At 55.0% G+C, this 24805-nt stretch overlaps 1 protein-coding gene across 2 annotated transcripts in view; it reads right to left on the reverse strand.

Moving 5' to 3' along the window:
* TYMP (thymidine phosphorylase) overlaps positions 1 to 24494 on the reverse strand; it is a 97102-nt gene extending 72608 nt beyond the window's left edge. Inside the window, exons 1-4 of one of the 2 annotated variants that reach the window (XM_075583982.1) lie at positions 23772 to 24494; positions 22337 to 22473; positions 17498 to 17528; positions 8126 to 8251 (exon numbers count right to left, since the gene is read on the reverse strand). In XM_075583982.1, coding sequence (XP_075440097.1) covers positions 8126 to 8251; positions 17498 to 17528; positions 22337 to 22351 — 172 coding nt within the window. In that variant the 5' untranslated portion in view covers positions 22352 to 22473; positions 23772 to 24494. The remainder of the gene's footprint in view (positions 1 to 8125; positions 8252 to 17497; positions 17529 to 22336; positions 22474 to 23771) is intronic. The other variant, XM_075583984.1, reaches the window with a different exon arrangement.
* Between the last annotated feature and the right edge of the window lie 311 nt (positions 24495 to 24805).

Raw genomic sequence — 24805 nt, forward strand, 5'->3', positions numbered from 1 at the left:
GGGGAGGGACAGACTACCTGTGTCACCCTGCGGGGGGGAGGGACAGACTACCTGTGTCACCCTGCAGGGGGAGGGACAGACTGCCTGTGTCACCCTGCGGGGGGAGGGACAGACTACCTGTGTCACCCTGCGGGGGGAGGGACAGACTACCTGTGTCACCCTGCAGGAGGAGGGACAGACTACCTGTGTCACCCTGCAGGAGGAGGGACAGACTATCTGTGTCACCCACTGGGGGGAGGGACAGACTACCTGTGTCACCCTGCAGGGGGAGGGACAGACTACCTGTGTCACCCTGCGGGGAGAGGGACAGACGGGATGTGACACCCTGCGGGAGGAGGGACAGACGGGATGTGACACCCTGCGGGAGGAGGGACAGATGTGACACCCTGCGGGGGAGGGACAGATGTGATGTGACACCCTGTGGGAGGAGGGACAGATGTGACACCCTGGGGAGGAGGGACAGACTGGATGTGACACCCTGCGGGGGAGGGACAGATGTGATGTGACACCCTGGGGAGGAGGGACAGACTGGATGTGACACCCTGCGGGGGAGGGACAGACGGGATGTGACACCCTGCGGGAGGAGGGACACATGTGACACACCCTGCGGGAGGAGGGACAGATGTGATGTGTCACCCTGCGGGAGGAGGGAAACATGTGAAACCCTGCGGGAGGAGGGACAGATGTGTCACCCTGCGGGAGGAGGGACAGATGTGACACCCTGCAGGAGGAGGGACAGATGTGACACCCTGCGGGAGGAGGGACAGATGTGACACCCTGCGGGAGGAGGGACACATGTGACACCCTGCGGGAGGAGGGACACATGTGACACCCTGCGGGAGGAGGGACAGATGGGATGTGACACACTGCGGGAGGAGGGACAGATGTGACACCCTGCGGGAGGAGGGACACATGTGACACCCTGCGGGAGGAGGGACAGATGGGATGTGTCACCCTGCGGGGGAGGGACAGATGGGATGTGACACCCTGTGGGAGGAGGGACAGATGTGACACCCTGCGGGGGAGGGACAGATGTGACACCCTGCGGGAGGAGGGACAGATGTGATGTGTCACCCTGCGGGAGGAGGGACACATGTGACACCCTGCGGGGGAGGGACAGATGTGACACCTTGCGGGAGGAGGGACAGACGGGATGTGACACCCTGCGGGAGGAGGGACAGATGTGATGTGTCACCCTGCGGGAGGAGGGACACATGTGACACCCTGTGGGGGAGGGACAGATGTGACACCCTGCGGGAGGAGGGACAGACGGGATGTGACACCCTGCGGAAGGAGGGACAGACGGGATGTGACACCCTGCGGGAGGAGGGACAGATGTGACACCCTGCGGGGGAGGGACAGACGGGATGTGTCACCCTGCGGGAGGAGGGACAGACGGGATGTGACACCCTGCAGGAGGAGGGACAGATGTGACACCCTGCGGGGGAGGGACAGACGGGATGTGACACCCTGCGGGAGGAGGGACAGACGGGATGTGACACCCTGCGGGAGGAGGGACAGACGGGATGTGACACCCTGCGGGAGGAGGGACAGACGGGATGTGACACCCTGCGGGAGGAGGGACAGATGTGACACCCTGCGGGAGGAGGGACAGACGGGATGTGACACCCTGCGAGAGGAGGGACAGATGTGACACCCTGCGGGAGGAGGGACAGATGTGACACCCTGCGGGAGGAGGGACAGACTGGATGTGACACCCTGCGGGGGAGGGACAGACTGGATGTGACACCCTGCGGGGGAGGGACAGACTGGATGTGACACCCTGCGGGAGAGGGACAGACGGGATGTGACACCCTGCGGGGGAGGGACAGACGGGATGTGACACCCTGCGGGAGGAGGGACAGACTGGATGTGACACCCTGCGGGGGAGGGACAGACGGGATGTGACACCCTGCGCTGGAGGGACAGACGGGATGTGACACCCTGCGGGGGAGGGACAGACGGAATGTGACACCCTGCGGGAGGAGGGACAGACTGGATGTGACACCCTGCGGGGGGAGGGACAGATGGGATGTGACACCCTGCGGGAGGAGGGACAGATGTGACACCCTGCGGGAGGAGGGACAGATGTGACACCCTGCGGGAGGAGGGACAGATGTGACACCCTGCGGGAGGAGGGACAGACGGGATGTGACACCCTGCGGGGGAGGGACAGACGGGATGTGACACCCTGCGGGGGAGGGACAGACGGGATGTGACACCCTGCGAGAGCAGGGACAGATGTGACACCCTGCGGGAGGAGGGACAGATGTGACACCCTGGGGGGGAGGGACAGATGTGACACCCTGTGGGAGGAGGGACAGACGGGATGTGACACCCTGCGGGAGGAGGGACAGACGGGATGTGACACCCTGCGGGGGAGAGACAGACGGGATGTGACACCCTGCGAGAGGAGGGACAGATGTGACACCCTGCGGGAGGAGGGACAGACGGGATGTGACACCCTGCGAGAGGAGGGACAGATGTGACACCCTGCGGGAGGAGGGACAGACGAGATGTGACACCCTGCGGGAGGAGGGACAGATGTGACACCCTGCGGGGGAGGGACAGATGTGACACCCTGCGGGAGGAGGGACAGACGTGACACCCTGCGGGAAGAGGGACAGATGTGTCACCCTGCGGGAGGAGGGACAGATGTGACACCCTGCGGGAGGAGGGACAGATGTGTCACCCTGCGGGAGGAGGGACAGATGTGACACCCTGCGGGGGAGGGACAGATGTGACACCCTACGGGAGGAGGGACAGATGTGATGTGACACCCTGCGGGAGGAGGGAAAGATGTGATGTGTCACCCTGCGGGAGGAGGGACAGATGGGATGTGACACCCTGCGGGAGGAGGGACAGACAGGATGTGACACCCTGCGGGAGGAGGGACAGATGTGACACCCTGCGGGAGGAGGGACAGACGGGATGTGACACCCTGCGGGAGGAGGGACAGACGGGATGTGACACCCTGCGGGAGGAGGGACAGACGGGATGTGACACCCTGCGAGAGGAGGGACAGACTGGATGTGACACCCTGCGGGAGGAGGGACAGATGTGACACCCTGCGAGAGGAGGGACAGATGTGACACCCTGCGGGGGAGGGACAGATGTGACACCCTGCGGGAGGAGGGACAGACGGGATGTGACACCCTGCGGGAGGAGGGACAGATGTGACACCCTGCGGGAGGAGGGACAGACGGGATGTGACACCCTGCGGGAGGAGGGACAGACGGGATGTGACACCCTGCAAGAGGAGGGACAGATGTGACACCCTGCGGGAGGAGGGACAGACTGGATGTGTCACCCTGCGGGAGGAGGGACAGACTGGATGTGTCACCCTGCGGGAGGAGGGACAGATGTGACACCCTGTGGGAGGAGGGACAGATGTGTCACCCTGCGGGAAGAGGGACAGACTGGATGTGTCACCCTGCGGGAGGAGGGACAAATGTGACACCCTGCGGGAGTAGGGACAGATGTGACACCCTGCGGGAGGAGGGACAGACTGGATGTCTCACCCTGCGGGAGGAGGGACAGATGTGACACCCTGCGGAAGGAGGGACAGACTGGATGTGTCACCCTGCGGGAGGAGGGACAGACGGGATGTGACACCCTGCGGGAGGAGGGACAAATGTGTCACCCTGCGGGAGGAGGGACAGACGGGATGTGACACCCTGCGGGAGGAGGGACAGACGGGATGTGACACCCTGCGGGAGGAAGGACAGATGTGACACCCTGCGGGAGGAGGGACAGACGGGATGTGACACCCTGCGGGAGGAGGGACAGATGTGACACCCTGCGGGAGGAGGGACAGACGGGATGTGACACCCTGCGGGAGGAGGGACAGACGGGATGTGACACCCTGCGGGAGGAGGGACAGATGTGACACCCTGCGGGAGGAGGGACAGATGTGACACCCTGCGGGAGGAGGGACAGATGTGACACCCTGCGGGAGGAGGGACAGATGTGTCACCCTGCGGGAGGAGGGACAGACTGGATGTGTCACCCTGCGGGAGGAGGGACAGACGGGATGTGACACCCTGCGGGAGGAGGGACAGACGGGATGTGACACCCTGCGGGAGGAGGGACAGATGTGACACCCTGCGGGAGGAGGGACAGACGGGATGTGACACCCTGCGGGAGGAGGGACAGATGTGACACCCTGCGGGAGGAGGGACAGACGGGATGTGACACCCTGCGGGAGGAGGGACAGACGGGATGTGACACCCTGCGGGAGGAGGGACAGATGTGACACCCTGCGGGAGGAGGGACAGATGTGACACCCTGCGGGAGGAGGGACAGATGTGACACCCTGCGGGAGGAGGGACAGATGTGACACCCTGCGGGAGGAGGGACAGATGTGACACCCTGTGGGAGGAGGGACAGATGTGACACCCTGCGGGAGGAGGGACAGATGTGATGTGACACCCTGCGGGAGGAGGGACAGATGTGACACCCTGCGGGCGGAGGGACAGATGTGACACCCTGCGGGAGGAGGGACAGATGTGACACCCTGCGGGGGAGGGACAGATGTGACACCCTGCGGGAGGAGGGACAGATGTGATGTGTCACCCTGCGGGAGGAGGGACAGATGTGACACCCTGCGGGGGAGGGACAGAAGTGACACCCTGCGGGAGGAGGGACAGATGTGTCACCCTGCGGGAGGAGGGACAGATGTGACACCCTGCGGGGGAGGGACAGATGTGACACCCTGCGGGAGGAAGGACAGATGTGACACCCTGCGGGAGGAGGGACAGATGTGACACCCTGCGGGAGGAGGGACAGACGGGATGTGACACCCTGCGGGAGGAGGGACAGATGTCACACCCTGCGGGAGGAGGGACAGACGGGATGTGACACCCTGCGGGAGGAGGACAGACGGGATGTGACACCCTGCGGGAGGAGGGACAGATGTGACACCCTGCGGGAGGAAGGACAGATGTGACACCCTGCGGGAGGAGGGACAGATGTGACACCCTGCGGGGGAGGGACAGATGTGACACCTTGCGGGAGGAGGGACAGATGTGACACCCTGCGGGAGGAGGGACAGATGTGACACCCTGCGGGGGAGGGACAGATGTGACACCCTGCGGGAGGAGGGACAGATGTGACACCCTGCGGGAGGAGGGACAGATGTGACACCCTGCGGGAGGAGGGACAGATGGGATGTGACACCCTGCGGGAGGAGGGACAGATGTGACACCCTGCGGGAGGAGTGGACAGATGTGTCACCCTGCGGGAGGAGGGACAGATGTGACACCCTGCGGGAGGAGGGACAGATGTGACACCCTGCGGGAGGAGGGACAGATGTGTCACCCTGCGGGAGGAGGGACAGATGTGACACCCTGCGGGAAGAGGGACAGATGTGACACCCTGCGGGAGGAGGGACAGACGGGATGTGTCACCCTGCGGGAGGAGGGACAGATGTGTCACCCTGCGGGAGGAGGGACAGACGGGATGTGTTACCCTGCGGGAGGAGGAACAGATGTGACACCCTGCGGGAGGAGGGACAGATGTGACACCCTGCAGGAGGAAGGACAGATGTGTCACCCTGCGGGAGGAGGGACAGATGTGTCACCCTGCGGGAGGAGGGACAGATGTGACACCCTGCGTGGGGAGGGACAGATGTGACACCCTGCGGGAGGAGGGACAGATGTGACACCCTGCGGGAGGAGGGACAGACGGGATGTGTCACCCTGCGGGAGGAGGGACAGATGTGTCACCCTGCGGGAGGAGGGACAGATGTGATGTGACACCCTGCAGGAGGAGGGACAGATGTGTCACCCTTCGGGAGGAGGGACAGATGTGACACCCTGCGGGAGGAGGGACAGATGTGTCACCCTGCGGGAGGAGGGACAGATGTGTCACCCTGCGGGAGGAGGGACAGATGTGACACCCTGCGGGAGGAGGGACAGATGTGACACCCTGCGGGAGGAGGGACAGACGGGATGTGACACCCTGCGGGAGGAGGGACAGATGTGACACCCTGCGGGAGGAGGGACAGACGGGATGTGACACCCTGCGGGAGGAGGGACAGATGTGACACCCTCCGGGAGGAGGGACAGACGGGATGTGACACCCTGCGGGAGGAGGGACAGATGTGACACCCTGAGGGAGGAGGGACAGATATGACACCCTGCGGGAGGAGGGACAGATGTGACACCCTGCGGGAGGAGGGACAGACGGGATGTGACACCCTGCGAGAGGAGGGACAGATGTGACACCCTGCGGGGGAGGGACAGACGGGATGTGACACCCTGCGGGAGGAGGGACAGACGGGATGTGACACCCTGCGGGAGGAGGGACAGATGTGACACCCTGCGGGAAGAGGGACAGATGTGATGTGTCACCCTGCGGGAGGAGGGACAGATGTGACACCCTGCGGGAGGAGGGACAGATGTGACAGCCTGCGAGAGGAGGGACAGATGTGTCACCCTGCGGGAGGAGGGACAGATGTGTCACCCTGCGGGAGGAGGGACAGACGGGATGTGTCACCCTGCGGGGGAGGGACAGATGGGATGTGACACCCTGCGGGAGGAGGGACAGACGGGATGTGACACCCTGCGGGAGGAGGGACAGACGGGATGTGACACCATGCGGGAGGAGGGACAGATGTGACACCCTGCGGGAGGAGGGACAGACGGGATGTGACACCCTGCGGGGGAGGGACAGACGGGATGTGTCACCCTGCGGGGGAGGGACAGACGGGATGTGACACCCTGCGGGAGGAGGGACAGACGGGATGTGACACCCTGCGGGAGGAGGGACAGACGGGATGTGACACCCTGCGGGGGAGGGACAGATGTGACACCCTAGGGAGGAGGGACAGATGTGACACCCTGCGGGAGGAGGGACAGATGTGACACCCTGCGGGGAGGGACAGATGTGACACCCTGCGGGAGGAGGGACAGATGTGACACCCTGCGGGAGGAGGGACAGATGTGACACCCTGCGGGAGGAGGGACAGATGTGACACCCTGCGGGGGAGGGACAGATGTGATGTGACACCCTGCGGGAGAAGGGACAGATGTGAAACCCTGCGGGAGGAGGGACACATGTGATGTGACACCCTGCGGGAGGAGGGACAGATGTGACACCCTGCGGGAGGAGGGACAGATGTGACACCCTGCGGGAGGAGGGACAGACGGGATGTGACACCCTGCGGGAGGAGGGACAGATGTGACACCCTGCGGGAGGAGGGACAGATGTGACACCCTGCGGGGGAGGGACAGACGGGATGTGACACCCTGCGGGAGGAGGGACAGATGTGATGTGACACCCTGCGGGAGGAGGGACAGATGTGACACCCTGCCGGAGGAGGGACAGATGTGACACCCTGCGGGAGGAGGGACAGATGTGACACCCTGCGGGAGGATGGACAGATGTGACACCCTGCGGGAGGAGGGACAGATGTGACACCCTGCGGGAGGAGGGACAGATGTGACACCCTGCGGGAGGAGGGACAGATGTGACACCCTGCGGGAGGAGGGACAGATGTGACACCCTGCGGGAGGAGGGACATATGTGACACCCTGCGGGAGGAGGGACAGACTGGATGTGACACCCTGCGGGGGAGTGACAGACGGGATGTGTCACCCTGCGGGAGGAGGGACAGATGTGACACCCTGCGGGGGGAGGGACAGATGTGACACCCTGAGGGAGGAGGGACAGACTGGATGTGACACCCTGCGGGAGGAGGGACAGACGGGATGTGACACCCTGCGGGAGGAGGGACAGATGTGACACCCTGCGGGAGGAGGGACACATGTGACACCCTGCGGGAGGAGGGACAGACGGGATGTGACACCCTGCGGGAGGAGGGACAGATGTGACACCCTGCGGGAGGAGGGACAGACTGGATGTGACACCCTGCGGGGGAGGGACAGATGGGATGTGACACCCTGCGGGAGGAGGGACAGATGTGACACCCTGCGGGAGGAGGGACAGACGGGATGTGACACCCTGCGGGAGGAGGGACAGACGGGATGTGACACCCTGCGGGAGGAGGGACAGACGGGATGTGACACCCTGCGGGGGAGGGACAGACGGGATGTGACACCCTGCGGGAGGAGGGACAGACGAGATGAGTGACAGGTCCCCTGTGTCAGTGTCACTGCGTTACCCAGCTGGCTCTCCTGCGCCTCTCTCTTGGTTGCCGCCTGCACCACGAATCGGATTTCCTCCGGACTCAGTGCTGATCCATCGCGCTTCTTAGCGATGATGTCAGATATATGAAACTCAGGACCATCTGATGGAGACAGCGAGAGGGGCAGTTATATACAGAGAGGGGCAGTTATATACAGAGAGGGAGAGTTATATACAGAGAGGGGCAGTTATATACAGAGAGGGGCAGTTATATACAGAGAGGGGCAGTTATATACAGAGAGGGGCAGTTATATACAGAGAGGGGCAGTTATATACAGAGAGGGGCAGTTATATACAGAGAGGGAGAGCTTTATACAGAGAGGGGCAGTTATATACAGAGAGGGAGAGTTATATACAGAGAGGGAGAGTTATATACAGAGAGGGGCAGTTATATGCAGAGAGGGGCAGTTAAACACTATACAGAGAGGGAGAGTCATATACAGAGAGGGAGGGTCATATACAGAGAGGGAGAGTCATATACAGAGAGGGAGAGTCATATACAGAGAGGGAGAGTCATATACAGAGAGGGAGGGTCATATACAGAGAGGGAGGGTCATATACAGAGAGGGAGAGTCATATACAGAGAGGGAGAGTCATATACAGAGAGGGGCAGTTATATACAGAGAGGGAAAGTCATATACAGAGAGGGAAAGTCGTATACAGAGAGGGAGAGTCATATAGGGAGAGTCATATACAAAGAGGGGGGGTCATATACAGAGAGGGAGAGTCATATACAGAGAGGGAGAGTCATATACAGAGACTGAGGGTCATATACAGAGAGCGAGGGTCATATACAGAGAGCGAGGGTCATATACAGAGAGGGAAAGTCGTATACAGAGAGGGAGAGTCATATAGGGAGAGTCATATACAGAGAGGGAGAGTCATATAGGGAGAGTCATATACAGAGACTGAGGGTCATATACAGAGAGCGAGGGTCATATACAGAGAGGGAGTCATATAAAGTCCTTTTGTGTGCATCAAGACATCATATTTTCCTCAGGTCATCCCAGTTGTCGGCTAAGGAAATCTCTGCAGTCCTCCTTCTCCTTATGTCAGCCCAAATGTGATCTCAGGAATCTCTCTCCTGTTTCTCACATCAGGCTTTTCTAAGAATCCTAATCAGCCAGGTGGAGTCTGGTTGATTGCCTGTGTTAAATTAACCAGCACAGCTGGATTTAGAGGCAGTTTCTCTCAAACAGTGATAAGTCCCTGTTACATACCTCCCCTGTTTGTGGGAAGCTCGGGCTTACCACGGCCAATGCCCATCCTCCCGCTCTCACTACATATATCGGCTTGAATGAGAGTGGATGGAGAGAGAGAACCCTCATTCCCGCTAGGATTGGAGCCCTTTCTCCATGTTATTTGTGTCTCCTCAAGAAGGTGCTTGAGCTTAGCACTCTTCAGTCGCTCGAGGAGGACTTTTCCCAAGCACAGTCTTTCTTCTGACCGCTTGGTCACATATTTTCTCCTGCGTCGGGCGATCCTTTCTTCCCTGAGTTTAGCGTGACCACCTGCATCGGGTTCTGTAGCCATATTCACGGGTGGTTCAAGCTGGGCGGAGTTTTATCCATACCGATTGTCACAGGAGACCAGGCCATTTAAACCTTTATACCAGGTTCATTCATTGAGCAAAACAAGGTAATGAAATAAGCTGAAGTTTAGTCGCACAAATTCGCTTACACACAGTGATACACAAAGTACAGACAAAAAGACACACTTACTGGGGTTCTGGGGTCGAAAACAAGACTTTTCTAGGTGCAGGGAACCCTAAATAAGAGTTTTACCCTGACCGAAATCTCCTGGTCCCCAAATCGGCGTGAAGTTCCCCACACAACCGCTCACTTCTCTCCTGAGAACTTGGACTTTCTTGATGGCGAGTTACTCCGAATCGCCTGGAACTCAACTCGGTCTGAAATCCCAGGCGCGTCCGCTACATTCGATTTTGAGAACTTGGCCGCTGAAACCTGGACTTAGACTCAGGCGGGCGCTTTTCTGGATTGAAATCGAAGCCGGTTGCTCTGCTATTCACAAAACTCAGTAAGCAATCAATGCGTGGCAAAATTCCCAAGCAACCAATCAGTCAAGCCGGCTAGAAAAGCAAGTTTCTCTTGGACTCAGTCTGGACTCTCTGAGTCCCCCCTCAACCTTATATACAATTGTGGTACCCACAAACACTATACTGGGTGTGGGTCACCTGGGCACTAGTGGGGTACCCCCTTAAACTAGGGATTCCCTCATCTACAAGAATATGTTTTATCGCTGTGCCCCATTCTCCTTTCTGGGCTGTGCTGAAGCAGGGTACCCCAGTGGTGAGTCGTGCTTGCGTTTTCATGGGGAGATATTGCCAGGACAATGTGCCTACATGTATGCGATAATCAGGCATGATTCCCGGGCACATTTATAGGGGAACTGACAACTCCGGACCCCAACCTCCTAGGCACATTCTGACAATGGTTCCTCCACAAAAACCCCTTGAAACTCATACCCCGGCAATCCCTGCTCGCTGGCATGCCCGGAAACTCATCCCCCAGCAATCCCTGCTTGCTGGCACGCCCGGAAACTCATCTCCCAGCACAATCTCTGCTCGCTGGCACGCCCAGAAACTCATCCCCCAGCAATCCCTGCTCGCTGGCACGCCCGGAAACTCATCCCCCGGCAATCCCTGCTCGCTGGCACGCCCGGAAACTCATCCCCCAGCACAATCCCTGCTTGCTGGCACGCCCGGAAACTCATCCCCCAGCAATCCCTGCTCGCTGGCACGCCCGGAAACTCATCCCCCAGCACAATCCCTGCTCGCTGGCACGCCCAGAAACTCATCCCCCGGCAATCCCTGCTCGCTGGCACGCCCGGAAACTCATCCCCCGGCAATCCCTGCTCGCTGGCACGCCCGGAAACTCATCCCCCGGCAATCCCTGCTCGATGGCACGCCCGGAAACTCATCCCCCAGCACAATCCCTGCTCGCTGGCACGCCCGGAAACTCATCCCCCGGCAATCCCTGCTCGCTGGCACGCCCGGAAACTCATCCCCCAGCAATCCCTGCTCGCTGGCACGCCCGGAAACTCATCCCCCGGCAATCCCTGCTCGCTGGCACGCCCGGAAACTCATCCCCCGGCAATCCCTGCTCGCTGGCACGCCCGGAAACTCATCCCCCAGCAATCCCTGCTCGCTGGCACGCCCGGAAACTCATCCCCCAGCAATCCCTGCTCGCTGGCACGCCCGGAAACTCATCCCCCAGCAATCCCTGCTCGCTGGCACGCCCGGAAACTCATCCCCCGGCAATCCCTGCTCGCTGGCACGCCCGGAAACTCATCCCCCGGCAATCCCTGCTCGCTGGCACGCCCGGAAACTCATCCCCCGGCAATCCCTGCTCGCTGGCACGCCCGGAAACTCATCCCCCGGCAATCCCTGCTCGCTGGCACGCCCGGAAACTCATCCCCCAGCAATCCCTGCTCGCTGGCACGCCCGGAAACTCATCCCCCAGCAATCCCTGCTCGCTGGCAAGCCCGGAAACTCATCCCCCAGCACAATCCCTGCTCGCTGGCACGCCCGGAAACTCATCCCCCAGCAATCCCTGCTCGCTGGCACGCCCGGAAACTCATCCCCCACCAATCCCTGCTCGCTGGCACACCCGGAAACTCATGCCCCAGCACAATCCCTGCTCGCTGGCACACCCGGAAACTCATCCCCCAGCAATCCCTGCTCGCTGGCACGCCCGGAAACTCATCCCCCAGCAATCCCTGCTCGCTGGCACACCCGGAAACTCATGCCCCAGCACAATCCCTGCTCGCTGGCACACCCGGAAACTCATCCCCCAGCAATCCCTGCTCGCTGGCACGCCCGGAAACTCATCCCCCAGCACAATCCCTGCTCGCTGGCACGCCCGGAAACTCATCCCCCAGCAATCCCTGCTCGCTGGCACGCCCGGAAACTCATCCCCCGGCAATCCCTGCTCGCTGGCACGCCCGGAAACTCATCCCCAGCAATCCCTGCTCGCTGGCACGCCCGGAAACTCATCCCCCAGCAATCCCTGCTCGCTGGCACGCCCGGAAACTCATCCCCCAGCAATCCCTGCTCGCTGGCACGCCCAGAAACTTATCCCTCAGCAATCCCTGCCCGCTGGCACGCCCAGAAACTCCTCCCCTAGCAATCCCTGCTCGCTGGCACGCCCGGAAACTCATCCCCCAGCAATCCCTGCTCGCTGGCACGCCCAGAAACTCCTCCCCCAGCAATCCCTGCTCGCTGGCACGCCCGGAAACTCATCCCCCAGCAATCCCTGCTCGCTGGCACGCCCGGAAACTCATCCCCCAGCAATCCCTGCTCGCTGGCACGCCCGGAAACTCATCCCCCAGCAATCCCTGCTCGCTGGCACGCCCGGAGAGGGGAAAACATAAAAAATACTTTTATTACATACAGTATAACCGAATGTTACTGGGCCCAAGAGCTGACTCTCTTGGACCCTTATCACGGATCAGGGGTTACCAAAATGGTCTTGACCTTTATTTGAGCCTGATTACCCCCTCCCGTCACAGTAGTGGCTGCATGCTGGGTGGAACCTCCACTCCCTCTCCCCACGAGGCAGCGATCCCTGGTGGTCAGTTCCAGATGGTGAAGTTTATATGACCTCAAGTTGGACGCTAGTTTGAGGCCATCTACCCTGCCTTCACCTTGAGAAAGGCAGCACTATACTGCCGAAACGTTGGTCTATATGGCACATTAAACCTCCTTGATGATTTAGACCGTGTGCCTGTTTCTTCATTGTATACTGGATCATATTGGGACTTCAGGAGCTCCCCAGAACCAGCGCCCCGGCAGCTAAGTACCCCGCCCCTGTTACCTATGTGACTGAGTGCGCGTCTCATCCTCTATCTTTATAATGTTTTATGCATTTGTTATGACTCTATACAGTCAGCTAGGGTACCAGCATAGTTATTTCCCTTATAAGTATAAGGTCCCCCAAAGTATATTCTGTAATAAAATGTACTTTATTGTGTTTTTACATTTACTACAAGGCCAGGGTATATGATTAAGGTGCCAGCAAGTCTGCATAGAGTCTGTAGAGGAGATGGGATGTTGAGAGGTGTCGGGGTGCTGAGTGGCCGGGGCAGGGCGGAGTACTGAGTCCGGAGAACAGAGACGCCCTGCGGGGAGGACCCCCTGGTCTGCCAGACTCGGTGGAGCCGGCCCAGTAGGTGGCAATGGGCTGACTGAGGGAAGCGGCAGAATGTCGGCGCGTTTCCCATTGGTCAATTTGTATGTCCTGCCAGTGGGGCATCCCGAGCTGGCTTGGCATGCCCCCTCCTCTGACGTCAGCCAAAGCACGTGCCCCTCTTTCTATTGGCTGGCGGGGAGGAATTCCCACGCTCTGATTGGTCACTCTTCCTACCTCCATGCTGAACATAGAGCAGTGGAAGGAACGTAAGGAGATGCCCCAGTCAGAGAACCAGACCTTCCTGTGACTCGAGGCGATGAAGCTAGAAAAGCCTGCCCCGCAGAGACTAGGTCCTGTCTTTTGCGGCCTAGTTCTACTAATCGTCCTAGCGGTCCCGGTCAGGATTTTGTGCCGAAATCTGTCCCAGAGGATTCAGGACTAGGTCCCGGTCAGGATGTTCGGCTGGATTTCGGTCTCAGGCGTCCGGAACTCGGTTCCGATCAGGGTAAGCCCTTGCAAGCGGGCGCCCTGCACCTCGGAATGGCTGGATTGCACCCCCAGACCCCAGTAAGTGTGTATATTTTAGTATTCTGTATTTCTGTGTGTTTCCGAGGTCTTCATCCGAATAAACCTCATTTTATTTAACTGCTTTGTTTTGCCTATTGACTGATCCCTCAAATATAAATGTGTTAGAGACCTGGTCTCCCGTGACAATGCAGCTAATATTTCCTCCATTTTACGCTGCCGAATTGCGGGTGCTGGGGCAATCCCAAAAACCATTCGGTTAAACTGAAATAGACCTTTGTGTGTGTGCTGATCGTGAGATATTTCCTGGAATCCGGGTGAACCTCCATTTGCAGGTACGCCTGATTGAGATCGATTTTCGAAAATCGTTCCCCCCCTCCCCCCGTTAGGGAAGTAAAAACCTCTTCATTTCTCGGAAGGGGAGACTGGTCCACGATCACTTGGCATTTCGGTGCCACTCGGAAATCTCCAGATATGCGCAGCTCGCCATTCTTTTTCTTTACTGGCACAATTGGCGATGCCCAGGCGCTATGATTTACCTTGGAGATGAACCCTAACTCCTCCAAACGCTTAAGCTCCGTTTCCACTCCAGCCTTCAGGGCGAATGCCTTGCTTTGAAAAATGTCGGGGTCACCCCTTCTCTTAAATTCAATTGAACGGAATCCCCCTTAACTTTGCCCAAGTCGCTATCAAAAACAGCGCTACACGTATGTCGTAGGTGTCTCATCCATGGCTCGTGCTGGTCTGTGTTTTATTCTAGAGCGTGACAGGAGTTGATTTGAATGTTCGGCTTTCCAAGGGCCCGTATCCAGTCCCGTCCAAATAGGGGTGTCCCTCCCCGTTCTAGGACGTATAGTGGAAGTCTTTTTGTTTTCTCTTTACACGCAAGACGTACGGCCACGCAGCCGAGCGTGGAGTAAGTCTGTAGTCTGAATTTAGTGCTTTGTTAGTTGTAACCTGCGCCAGTGGTGTAGAGTGATGTGGTTTATTGGGTACTTCCTGGTCACTGTCATGTGATGCTGTGATGTCACCACTCTGACCTCTGACCCAGGAAGCAGAGTGAGAGCCAGTCAGAGAACATCAGAGAATAGACAGATCCGCAGCAGTCTGAGGTAACAAGGAAAATGGCCGCTTGTCAGCAGTAATAAAGAAGGATCGTTCACTAACAACAAGGGTTATTGTGAAGCATAAACATGGAGACATAACAGTAAGAAGAAGGGGGCGCTCTTACAGGTGTCACAGATAGCACACGGTGAGAAGGGGGTCCTGTTAAAGGTGTCATGGATAACACACGGTGAGAAGAAGGGGGCGCTCTTACAGGCGTCACGGATAGCACTCGGTGAGAAGAAGGGGGCCTTCTTACAGGCGTCACGGATAGCACACGGTGAGAAGAAGGGGGCCTTCTTACAGGCGTCACTGATAACACACGGTGAGAAGAAGGGGGCCCTGTTACAGGCGTCACGGATAACACATGGTGAGAAGAAGGGGGCCCTGTTACAGGCATCACGGATAACACATGGTGAGAAGAAGGGGGCCCTGTTACAGGCGTCACGGATAACACATGGTGAGAAGAAGGGGGCCCTGTTACAGGCGTCACGGATAGCACACGGTGAGAAGAAGGGGGCCCTGTTACAGGCGTCACGGATAACACACGGTGAGAAGAAGGGGGCCCTGTTACAGGCGTCACGGATAACACACGGTGAGAAGAAGGGGGCCCTGTTACAGGCGTCACGGATAACACACGGTGAGAAGAAGGGGGCCCTGTTACAGGCGTCACAGATAACACATGGTGAGAAGAAGGGGGCCATGTTACAGGCGTCACAGATAACACATGGTGAGAAGAAGGGAGCCCTGTTACAGGCATCACGGATAACACATGGTGAGAAGAAGGGAGCCCTGTTACAGGCATCATGGATAACACATGGTGAGAAGAAGGGGGCCCTGTTACAGGCGTCACGGATAACACACGGTGAGAAGGTATGTGCCCACATCTGTATGTTGTAGAACCTCAGACCCGATGAGATCCTCGGCTTTATCTGACATTACTGTATGAGCCTGTAACCCGTGTGTCCGGCGGGAGGTAACAATGATGCATCTTTGTGGATAATTATAATCTCTCGTCAGGATTCACCCCGAGAACACGTTTCTTACATTTGGAGCCAAGTCTAAAAGCTGGATCTTTATACCCAGCACTCACTTAGCCAGTGACACAGGGTGGCCAGTGACACGGAATGGCCAGTGACACGGAATGGCCAGTGACACGGAATGGCCAGTGACACGGAATGGGCAGTGACACGGAATGACCAGTGACACGGAATGGCCAGTGACACGGAACGGCCAATGACACAGGGTGGCCAATGACACAGGGTGGCCAATGACACGGAATGGCCAGTGACACGGAACGGCCAGTGACACGGAATGGTCAGTGACACGGAATGGCCAGTGACACGGAATGGCCAGTGACACGGAACGGCCAATGACACAGGGTGGCCAATGACACAGGGTGGCCAATGACACGGAATGGCCAGTGACACGGAACGGCCAGTGACACGGAATGGTCAGTGACACGGAATGGCCAGTGACACGGAATGGCCAGTGACACAGAATGGCCAGTGACACGGAACGGCCAGTGACACGGAATGGCCAGTGACACGGAATGGCCAGTGACACAGAATGGCCAGTGACACGGAACGGCCAGTGACACGGAATGGCCAGTGACACAGGATGGCCAATGTCATGGAATGGCCAGTGACACGGGGCAGCCTATGACACGGAATGACCAGTGACACGGAACAGCCAGTGAAACGGAACGGCCAGTGACACGGGGCAGCCTATGACACGGAATGACCAGTGACACGGAATGGCCAGTGACACAGAATGGCCAGTGACACGGAACGGCCAGTGACACAGAATGACCAGTGACACGGAACGGCCAGTGACACGGAATGGCCAGTGACACGGAATGGCCAGTGACACAGGATGACCAATGTCATGGAATGACCAGTGACACGGAACAGCCAGTGAAACGGAACGGCCAGTGACACGGGGCAGCCTATGACACGGAATGACCAGTGACACGGAACGGCCAGTGACACGGAACGGCCAGTGACACGGGGCAGCCTATGACACGGAATGACCAGTGACACGGAACGGCCAGTGACACGGAACGGCCAGTGACACGGAACGGCCAGTGACACGGGGCAGCCTATGACACGGAATTACCAGTGACACGGAACGGCCAGTGACACGGAATGGCCAGTGACACAGGATGGCCAATGTCATGGAATGGCCAGTGACACGGGGCAGCCTATGACACGGAATGACCAGTGACATGGAACGGCCAGTGACACGGAACGGCCAGTGACACGGGGCAGCCTATGACACGGAATGACCAGTGACACGGAACGGCCAGTGACACGGAACGGCCAGTGACACGGGGCAGCCTATGACACGGAATGACCAGTGACACGGAATGACCAGTGACACGGAACGGCCAGTGACACGGGGCAGCCTATGACACGGAATGACCAGTGACACTGTTATTGCCTCTGTTACATATTGTAGAAGAAAGAAGTAGAAAAAGTCCAAGTGACAACCAAGAACCCAACACAACCCAACACAACACAACACAACACAACCCAACACACCCTGGAATCCCAGCGCATGGACATTACCTTTATATCTGCCACCTGGATCCAACTCCATCTGAAAGACACACACAAGACATCACTAATATCACTCGCCTCTCTCCCTGCACTCTCCCAAACTGTCTCCCTTCTACATCTCTTTTCCCTGAATTCCCTCTCGCTCTCTGCACTCTCTCAGACTGTCTACACTCTCTTTGTCCCTGCACTCTCTCTGACTGATTCCTCTCTCTCCCTGCACTCTCTCTGACTGATTCCTCTCTCTGTTTCCTCGCTCTTTCCTCTCTCTCTCACTCTGCACTCTCTCACCCTGCACTCTCTCTGACTGTCTCCTCTCCCTCTCCCTGCACTCTCTCACTCTGCACTCTCTCTGACTGATTCCTCTCTCTCCCTGCACTCTCTCTGACTGATTCCTCTCTCTGTTTCCTCGCTCTTTCCTCTCTCTCTCACTCTGCACTCTCTCACCCTGCACTCTCTCTGACTGTCTCCTCTCCCTCTCCCTGCACTCTCTCACTCTGCACTCTCTCTGACTGATTCCTCTCTCTCTCCCTGCACTCTCTCTGTTTCCTCACTCTTTCCTCTCTCTCTCTCTGTACTCTCTCTGACTGTCTCCTCTCTCTCCCCTGCACTCTCTCTGACTGTCTCCTCTCTCTCTCTCCCTGCACTCTCTCTGACTGTCTCCTCTCTCTCCCTGCACTCTCTCAGACTGTCTCCTCTCTCTGTCCCTGCACTCTTAGTGACACATAATTAGCATGACATTGTGTACGAGGAGACAGTGGCTCAGCATGGACTGCAGGCACCATGAGTAGGGAGACCAGATGTCCCGGGTTTTTGTCGGCGCTCGCACAGACATTTGTCCCCGGAATAATATGCTCCCCCCTAACCATAAGGGCTGCACACGGGCTGACGGTATCCCGTACCTCCACCTGGTGAGCAGACAGGGGGAGGTGACATCGAGGGGCAGGAGAAGGGGTATTTAGCAGGGCGTCCATGTTCCTGCTGGCACAGTCTGTACTAACAACAATAATCTATCGTAAGTCCACCACCACAAATAGTGTCCTAAGGGCCAATAGCCACCACCCACGGAGCCTTGTTCGTGGTATCCCGGTGGGGCAATTCCTAAGAATGAAGATAAACTGTACAACTAGTTTGGAATTTGAAAGGCAGGCACTAATGATGAAAGAAAGGTTTCAGGCACCACAGCAAACATGATCAAACGAGCGTACAAAATACGCCGAGACAGGAGCTTCTGGGAGACAGAAAGTGCGAAGGACATCAAAGTCCCATCAGATTCAATGGAGCACCGCCAGATCAATCTCTGAGGAGCATTGGCATATTCTTCAGGATCTGGCAGATGCCCTAAAGACCTCTCCAGAAATGAAGAGTCGCAGGTCTAGAAACGTACGCGACTGCTTAGTCCTTAGTCATTTTGAAGGTAAAAAACAAAGCACTTGGCTCCCAAACAAGCCCAAGTGTTCCTTCAGCTGTCACAGCCGCAAAGCCGGCCACTGACCAAGACCAGAACCGCATTCACAAACTGGAACGAGACCCGCACTTCTGAAACCAGACAGTTTATTCACTGCCAAACGGCCGGGGTCATTCACATGGCGGAGCGCATCTGCAGCAAGAAATATATGGGAAAAACTAGGCGGCCTTTCAGACATAGGGTTCTCGAGCACCTGGGGACAATTAGGAACCACATTGATACCCCGGTCGCGAGACATGTCCACAATTTCCATAATGGAGACAGTGGCGTCCTCACGTTTACTGGTATTGATGGACTATCTATGGGCGCCCGCAAGGGAGACTGGGATCAAGAATGATTAAAAAAGGAGTTACGATGGATTTATACCCTGAACACACTATCACCATATGGGCTTAATGAAGGCTTTGTGTTCCATCCATTCATTTGAGAACCTATTCCATGATCAGATACCCCAGCACCCCATAAATTGAATCAGAGAATAATGTCCCCAGACAGTGCCAGACGACACCTTTCTATAACAAGAGACACTGCCATAAAACATTTAGCAAGCATCAAATAGATGCTGCTATCTTACAAAGAGATGTGACAGAGGTGTACTCCATAACCTACTGACACGAATCCCATTGGCTGCTCGCTCCGAAGTGATCAGTATCCTGTGATTTGGGTGAGTGGTACCCTGATGCTCGCAGCTCCTTATTCTACCTTTTCTGAGCATGCTTCTTTACACCAGCGTAGGGCTCTAAACTCGTCAATGTCACATCCCGGGTATCTATCCCTGGTGTAGTAGTAACAAACAGACCCGCGGAACAAAAGGGTTAAAACAATTACGCAACCAACCAATAAGGTGAGGGTATACCTTATATAACCTGACATCCCATGGCGCCCACTAACAGCCTTGATAAAACGCTAAATGAAACATACGTCAGCAATCTGCGACGTCTCTTTTAATGACGTCACTGCGGAACGCACTTCAGGCACGGCAGTGTTTGCTGTGATCAGCTTATCCCGACTTTGGATACGCGTGTACAAACGCGTTTTTTAACCATTCGTTCAATTTTTACATCTCCTTAACTCGTATGCTACATAGAGGTGACCGGTATATAGACTCTATGATATGACTGACCACCTACCTCTCCTGCTGACCGGGACCATGACCTGCATATGACCATTGGGCTGCATGCCAAAATTATGGCTAAAACACAGTAATTAACTCTGCTGTGATATAAGACCATTGATATGGAGATTCGTCCATATGATACGAATATTTAGATTGTTAATTTGACCACTCACCTCTCCTGGCGACTGGGACCGTGGTCCGTATATAACTATGGTAACCTGGGTAACTATAAGGACCGGAATTTTGCGACAATACTATACTGTAAGTTACATAGTTACATAGTTACATAGTAGATGAGGTTGAAAAAAGACGTAGGTCCATCAAATTCAACCTATGCTAAATTTAGACAACAGATACTTTATCCTATACTGTATCTATACTTACTTATTGATCCAGAGGAAGGCAAATAAAAAACCCAATTAAGGGGAAAAATTAATTCCTTCCTGACTCCAAGAATTGGCAATCGGATTATTCCCTGGATCAACATCCTTCCCATGTATACTTATTTGGTATATCCCTGTATACCTTTCCCATCTAAAAAGATGTGCAACCTTTTTTTGAACAAATCTATTGTATCTGCCATCACAGTCTCCATGGGTAATGAATTCCACATTTTAACTGCCCTTACTGTAAAGAATCCTTTCCTTTGTTACTGGTGAAATTTCCTTTCCTCCAACCTTAAGGGATGGCCCTGAGTCCTTTGTACTGCCCGTGGGATGAATAGTTCTATTGAAAGCTCCTTGTATTGTCCCTGAATATATTTCTATATAGTTATCATATCCCCTCTTAGACGCCTCTTTTCTAATGTAAATAAATCTAATTTAGCTAGCCTCGCCTCATAAGTTAGAATGTCCACCCCCTTTATTAATTTGGTGGCTCTTCTTTGCACTCTCTCTAGTTCCATAATGTATTTTCTTAGGATTGGTGCCCAAAATTGTACTCCATATTCAAGGTGTGGTCTTACTAATGCTTTGTAAAGGGGCATAATTATGTTTACTTCCCTTCCATCCATTGCCCATTTGATGCAAGATAAGATCTTGTTTGCCTTTGCAGCTACTGCATGACATTGGGCACTATTGCTAAGCCTGCTGTCTACAAGCACTCCAAAATCCTTCTCCATCAAGGATTCCCCCAATATATCTCCATTTAATTTGTAAGTCGCCTTTTTATTCTTGCATCCCAAATGCATAACCTTACATTTATCTGTATTAAACCTCATGTGCCATTTACCTGCCCACGTTTCCAGTCTCTCCAAGTCCTTCTGAAGAGAAATTACATCCTGCTCTGATTCTATTACCTTACACAATTTAGTATCATCAGCAAAGATGGAGACTTTGCTCTCGATCCAAACCTCAAAGTCATTAATAAACAAGTTAAAAAGCAGGGGTCCCAGTACCGATTCCTGAGGTACTCCACTCACGACTTTAGCCCAACCTGAAAAAGTTCCATTTATGACAACCCTCTGTTGTCTGTCCTTTAACCAGTTTTCAATCCAGGTGCATATATTATTACTGAGTCCAATTTTCTTTATTTTGCACACCAACCTCTTGTGTAAAACCGTATCAAAAGCCTTTGCAGAATCTAAGTAGACCACATCAACTGCATTACCCTGGTCTAAATTCCTACATACCTCCTCAAAGAAACAAATAAGGTTAGTTTGGCAAGATCTATCCTTCATAAATCCATGCTGACTATTACTAATAATTTTGTTTTCCATTAGGTATTCCTGAATATTATCCCGTATTAAACCTTCAAGTAGTTTCCCTACTATTGAAGCCAGGCTTACAGGTCTGTAATTCCCCGGGTGTGATCTAGCTCCCTTTTTAAATATAGGCACCACATCTGCTTTACGCCAATCTTGTGGTACTGAGCCTGTGGAAATTGAGTCCTTGAATATTAAATACTAGCTGATATACCCGGCGTTGCCCGTGATGTAATGTTCTGCCTCCCCCATCCTCCCTCTCAACTGCCTTCCCCCCCTCTTCACAGCTGTTCAGGCTTCCCCCCCTTCTCTCCTGACTCCCTCCCCCCCCCCTCTCTCCTGACTCCCTCTCCCCCCTCTCTCCTGACTCCCTCTCCCCCCTCTCTCCTGACTCCCTCTCTCCCCCCTTCTCTCCTGACTCACTCTCTCCCCCCCCTCTCTCCTGACTCTCTCCCCCACCCTCTCTCCCGACTACCTCCCCCCCTTCTCTCCTGACTAACTGCCCCCCCCTCTCTCCTGACTGAATACCACCCCCCGCCTGTCCGCTGTGCGCCGCCATCTTACCGGGGGCAGCTGCATGAGGAAGGGGGTCCTTCCGGAGGCTGCCTGCCCACTGCCTGTCCCCCCGCCGGGGAGAGAGGGAAGTGAGCGTTGGCGGCTGGGGCAGGAGGGCCGTGCCGCGCTTCCCCTCCGTCCGGGAGCCGGTGGGGGGGAGGGAGAGAGAGGGAGGGAGAGTTAGTTGACGTCATAGAGCCGGGTGACGTCATAGAGCCACCAATCTGATTGGCCAGAGGCTGAGGACCAATCAGATTCACCGCAGCTAGTACCAACCTTTCGATTTTATATATTAAGATAATGGTTTTGCTATTACTGAGCTTAACTCCTTGAACTCTTGGATGTATGCCATCGGGGCCAGGTGCCTTATTTACTTTAATTTTTTCACGTCGCTTATTAACTTCTTCCTCAGTTAACCAATTGTTCATTAATATGGAGGTTGTGGCTTCCTCCTGCGGCACTACTATTGAACTTGATTCTTTCCTGGTAAACACAGAGGCAAAGAATTTGTTTAATACCTCTGCTTTTTCCTTATCTCCAATAATCTGCCTACCCATCTCACACTGAAAGGGCCCTATATTTTCTTCTCATTTTTTTGTTATTAAGGTACTTAAAGAACTTTTTAGGGTTGACCTTACTTTCTATTGCAATCCTTTTTTCATTATCCATTTTTGCTAATTTGATTGCCCTTTTGCAATTTTTGTTACATTCCTTATAATTCTGATACAATGTCTCTGTCCCTTCTGACTTAAAGAATCTAAACGCCTTCCTCTTCTTGTCCATTTCCTCCCCTACCTGTTTATTTAGCCACATTGGTTTTTACTTATTTATTTTATACTTATTACCCAAGGGTATACACTGATACGTGTGCTTTTCTAACAATGTTTTAAAGACTGCCCATTTATCTTCTACATTTTCCTGCAAAAACTTCATCCCATTGTATTACTACTAGATTTGACCTCAGTTTATTAAAATCTGCCTTTCTAAAGTTTAAAGTCTTTGTTGAACCCAAGTAATCTGTTTTGTGATAATTTATTTCAAATGATACCATGTTATGATCACTGTTACCCAAATGTTACAGGACTTGAATATTTGTTATTACTTCTACATTGTTTGATATGACCAAATCCAGAACTGCCCCTCTCCTGGTTGGTTCCTCAATAATTTGGGTCATATAATTGTCTTTTTAAGCACCCCCAAAAACCTGTTCCCTTTTGCTGTAACGCTAATCTCATTGCCCCAGTCTATGTCTCCCCCATCATCTCTCCCCCTGCACTGTCTAACCCCATCATCTCTCCACCCGCCCTGTCTCTTCCCCTCCTCACTGTCTCCCCCATGTCTCCCCCTCTCTCTCTCCCCCCCGCACTGTCTCCCCCATCTCTCTCCCCCTCCTCTCTCGCTCACAGTCTCAAAAACTTGTCTGAAAACACGAGTAAAAAACTTACTGTCAGCGCTCTGATTTTTGAAGAGATGTCTCTGCAGCTCTCTGTACTTTTGGCAGGTGTCTCTCTGCAGCGCTCTCTCTGTGCTTTTGCAGGTGTCTCTCTGCAGCGCTCTCTGTGCTTATTGCAGGTGTCTCTCTGCAGCGCTCTCTCTGTGCGTATTGCAGGTGTCTCTCTGCAGCGCTCTCTCTGTGCTTATTGCAGGTGTCTCTCTGCAGCGCTCTCTGTGCTTATTGCAGGTGTCTCTCTGCAGCGCTCTCTCTGTGCTTATTGCAGGTGTCTCTCTGCAGCGCTCTCTGTGCTTATTGCAGGTGTCTCTCTGCAGTGCTCTCTCTGTGCGTATTGCAGGTGTCTCTCTGCAGCGCTCTCTCTGTGCGTTTGCAGGTGTCTCTCTGCAGCGCTCTCTCTGTGCTTATTGCAGGTGTCTCTCTGCAGCGCTCTCTCTGTGCTTTTTGCAGGTGTCTCTCTGCAGCGCTCTCTCTGTGCTTATTGCAGGTGTCTCTCTGCAGCGCTCTCTCTGTGCCTGTCACACACCCTTGCTTGTGATTATCTCTCCCCCTCTCGCCCCCTCTCTCTCTCTCCTGATGACATTGAGAGCGTTTCTCCCTATGAGAGCGCCGAGTGAGTGGGGCGTACACTGCGTGAACCATGTGCTGCACTATACACTGATCCGAGTATAACCTGCACCATACACTGACACTGAGTATAACCTGCACTATACACTGACACCGAGTATATCCTGCACTATACGTTGACACTGAGTATATCCTGCACTATACACTGACACTGAGTATATCCTGCACTATACACTGACACCGAGTATAACCTGCACCATACACTGGCACTGAGTATATCCTGCACTATACACTGACACTGAGTATATCCTGCACTATACACTGACACTGAGTATATCCTGCACTATACACTGACACCGAGTATAACCTGCACCATACACTGGCACTGAGTATATCCTGCACTATACACTGACACTGAGTATATCCTGCACTATACACTGACACTGAGTATATCCTGCACT

The sequence above is a fragment of the Ascaphus truei genome, unplaced genomic scaffold (assembly GCF_040206685.1).
Source record: "Ascaphus truei isolate aAscTru1 unplaced genomic scaffold, aAscTru1.hap1 HAP1_SCAFFOLD_426, whole genome shotgun sequence".
In the NCBI taxonomy this organism is placed as follows: Eukaryota; Metazoa; Chordata; class Amphibia; order Anura; family Ascaphidae; genus Ascaphus; species Ascaphus truei.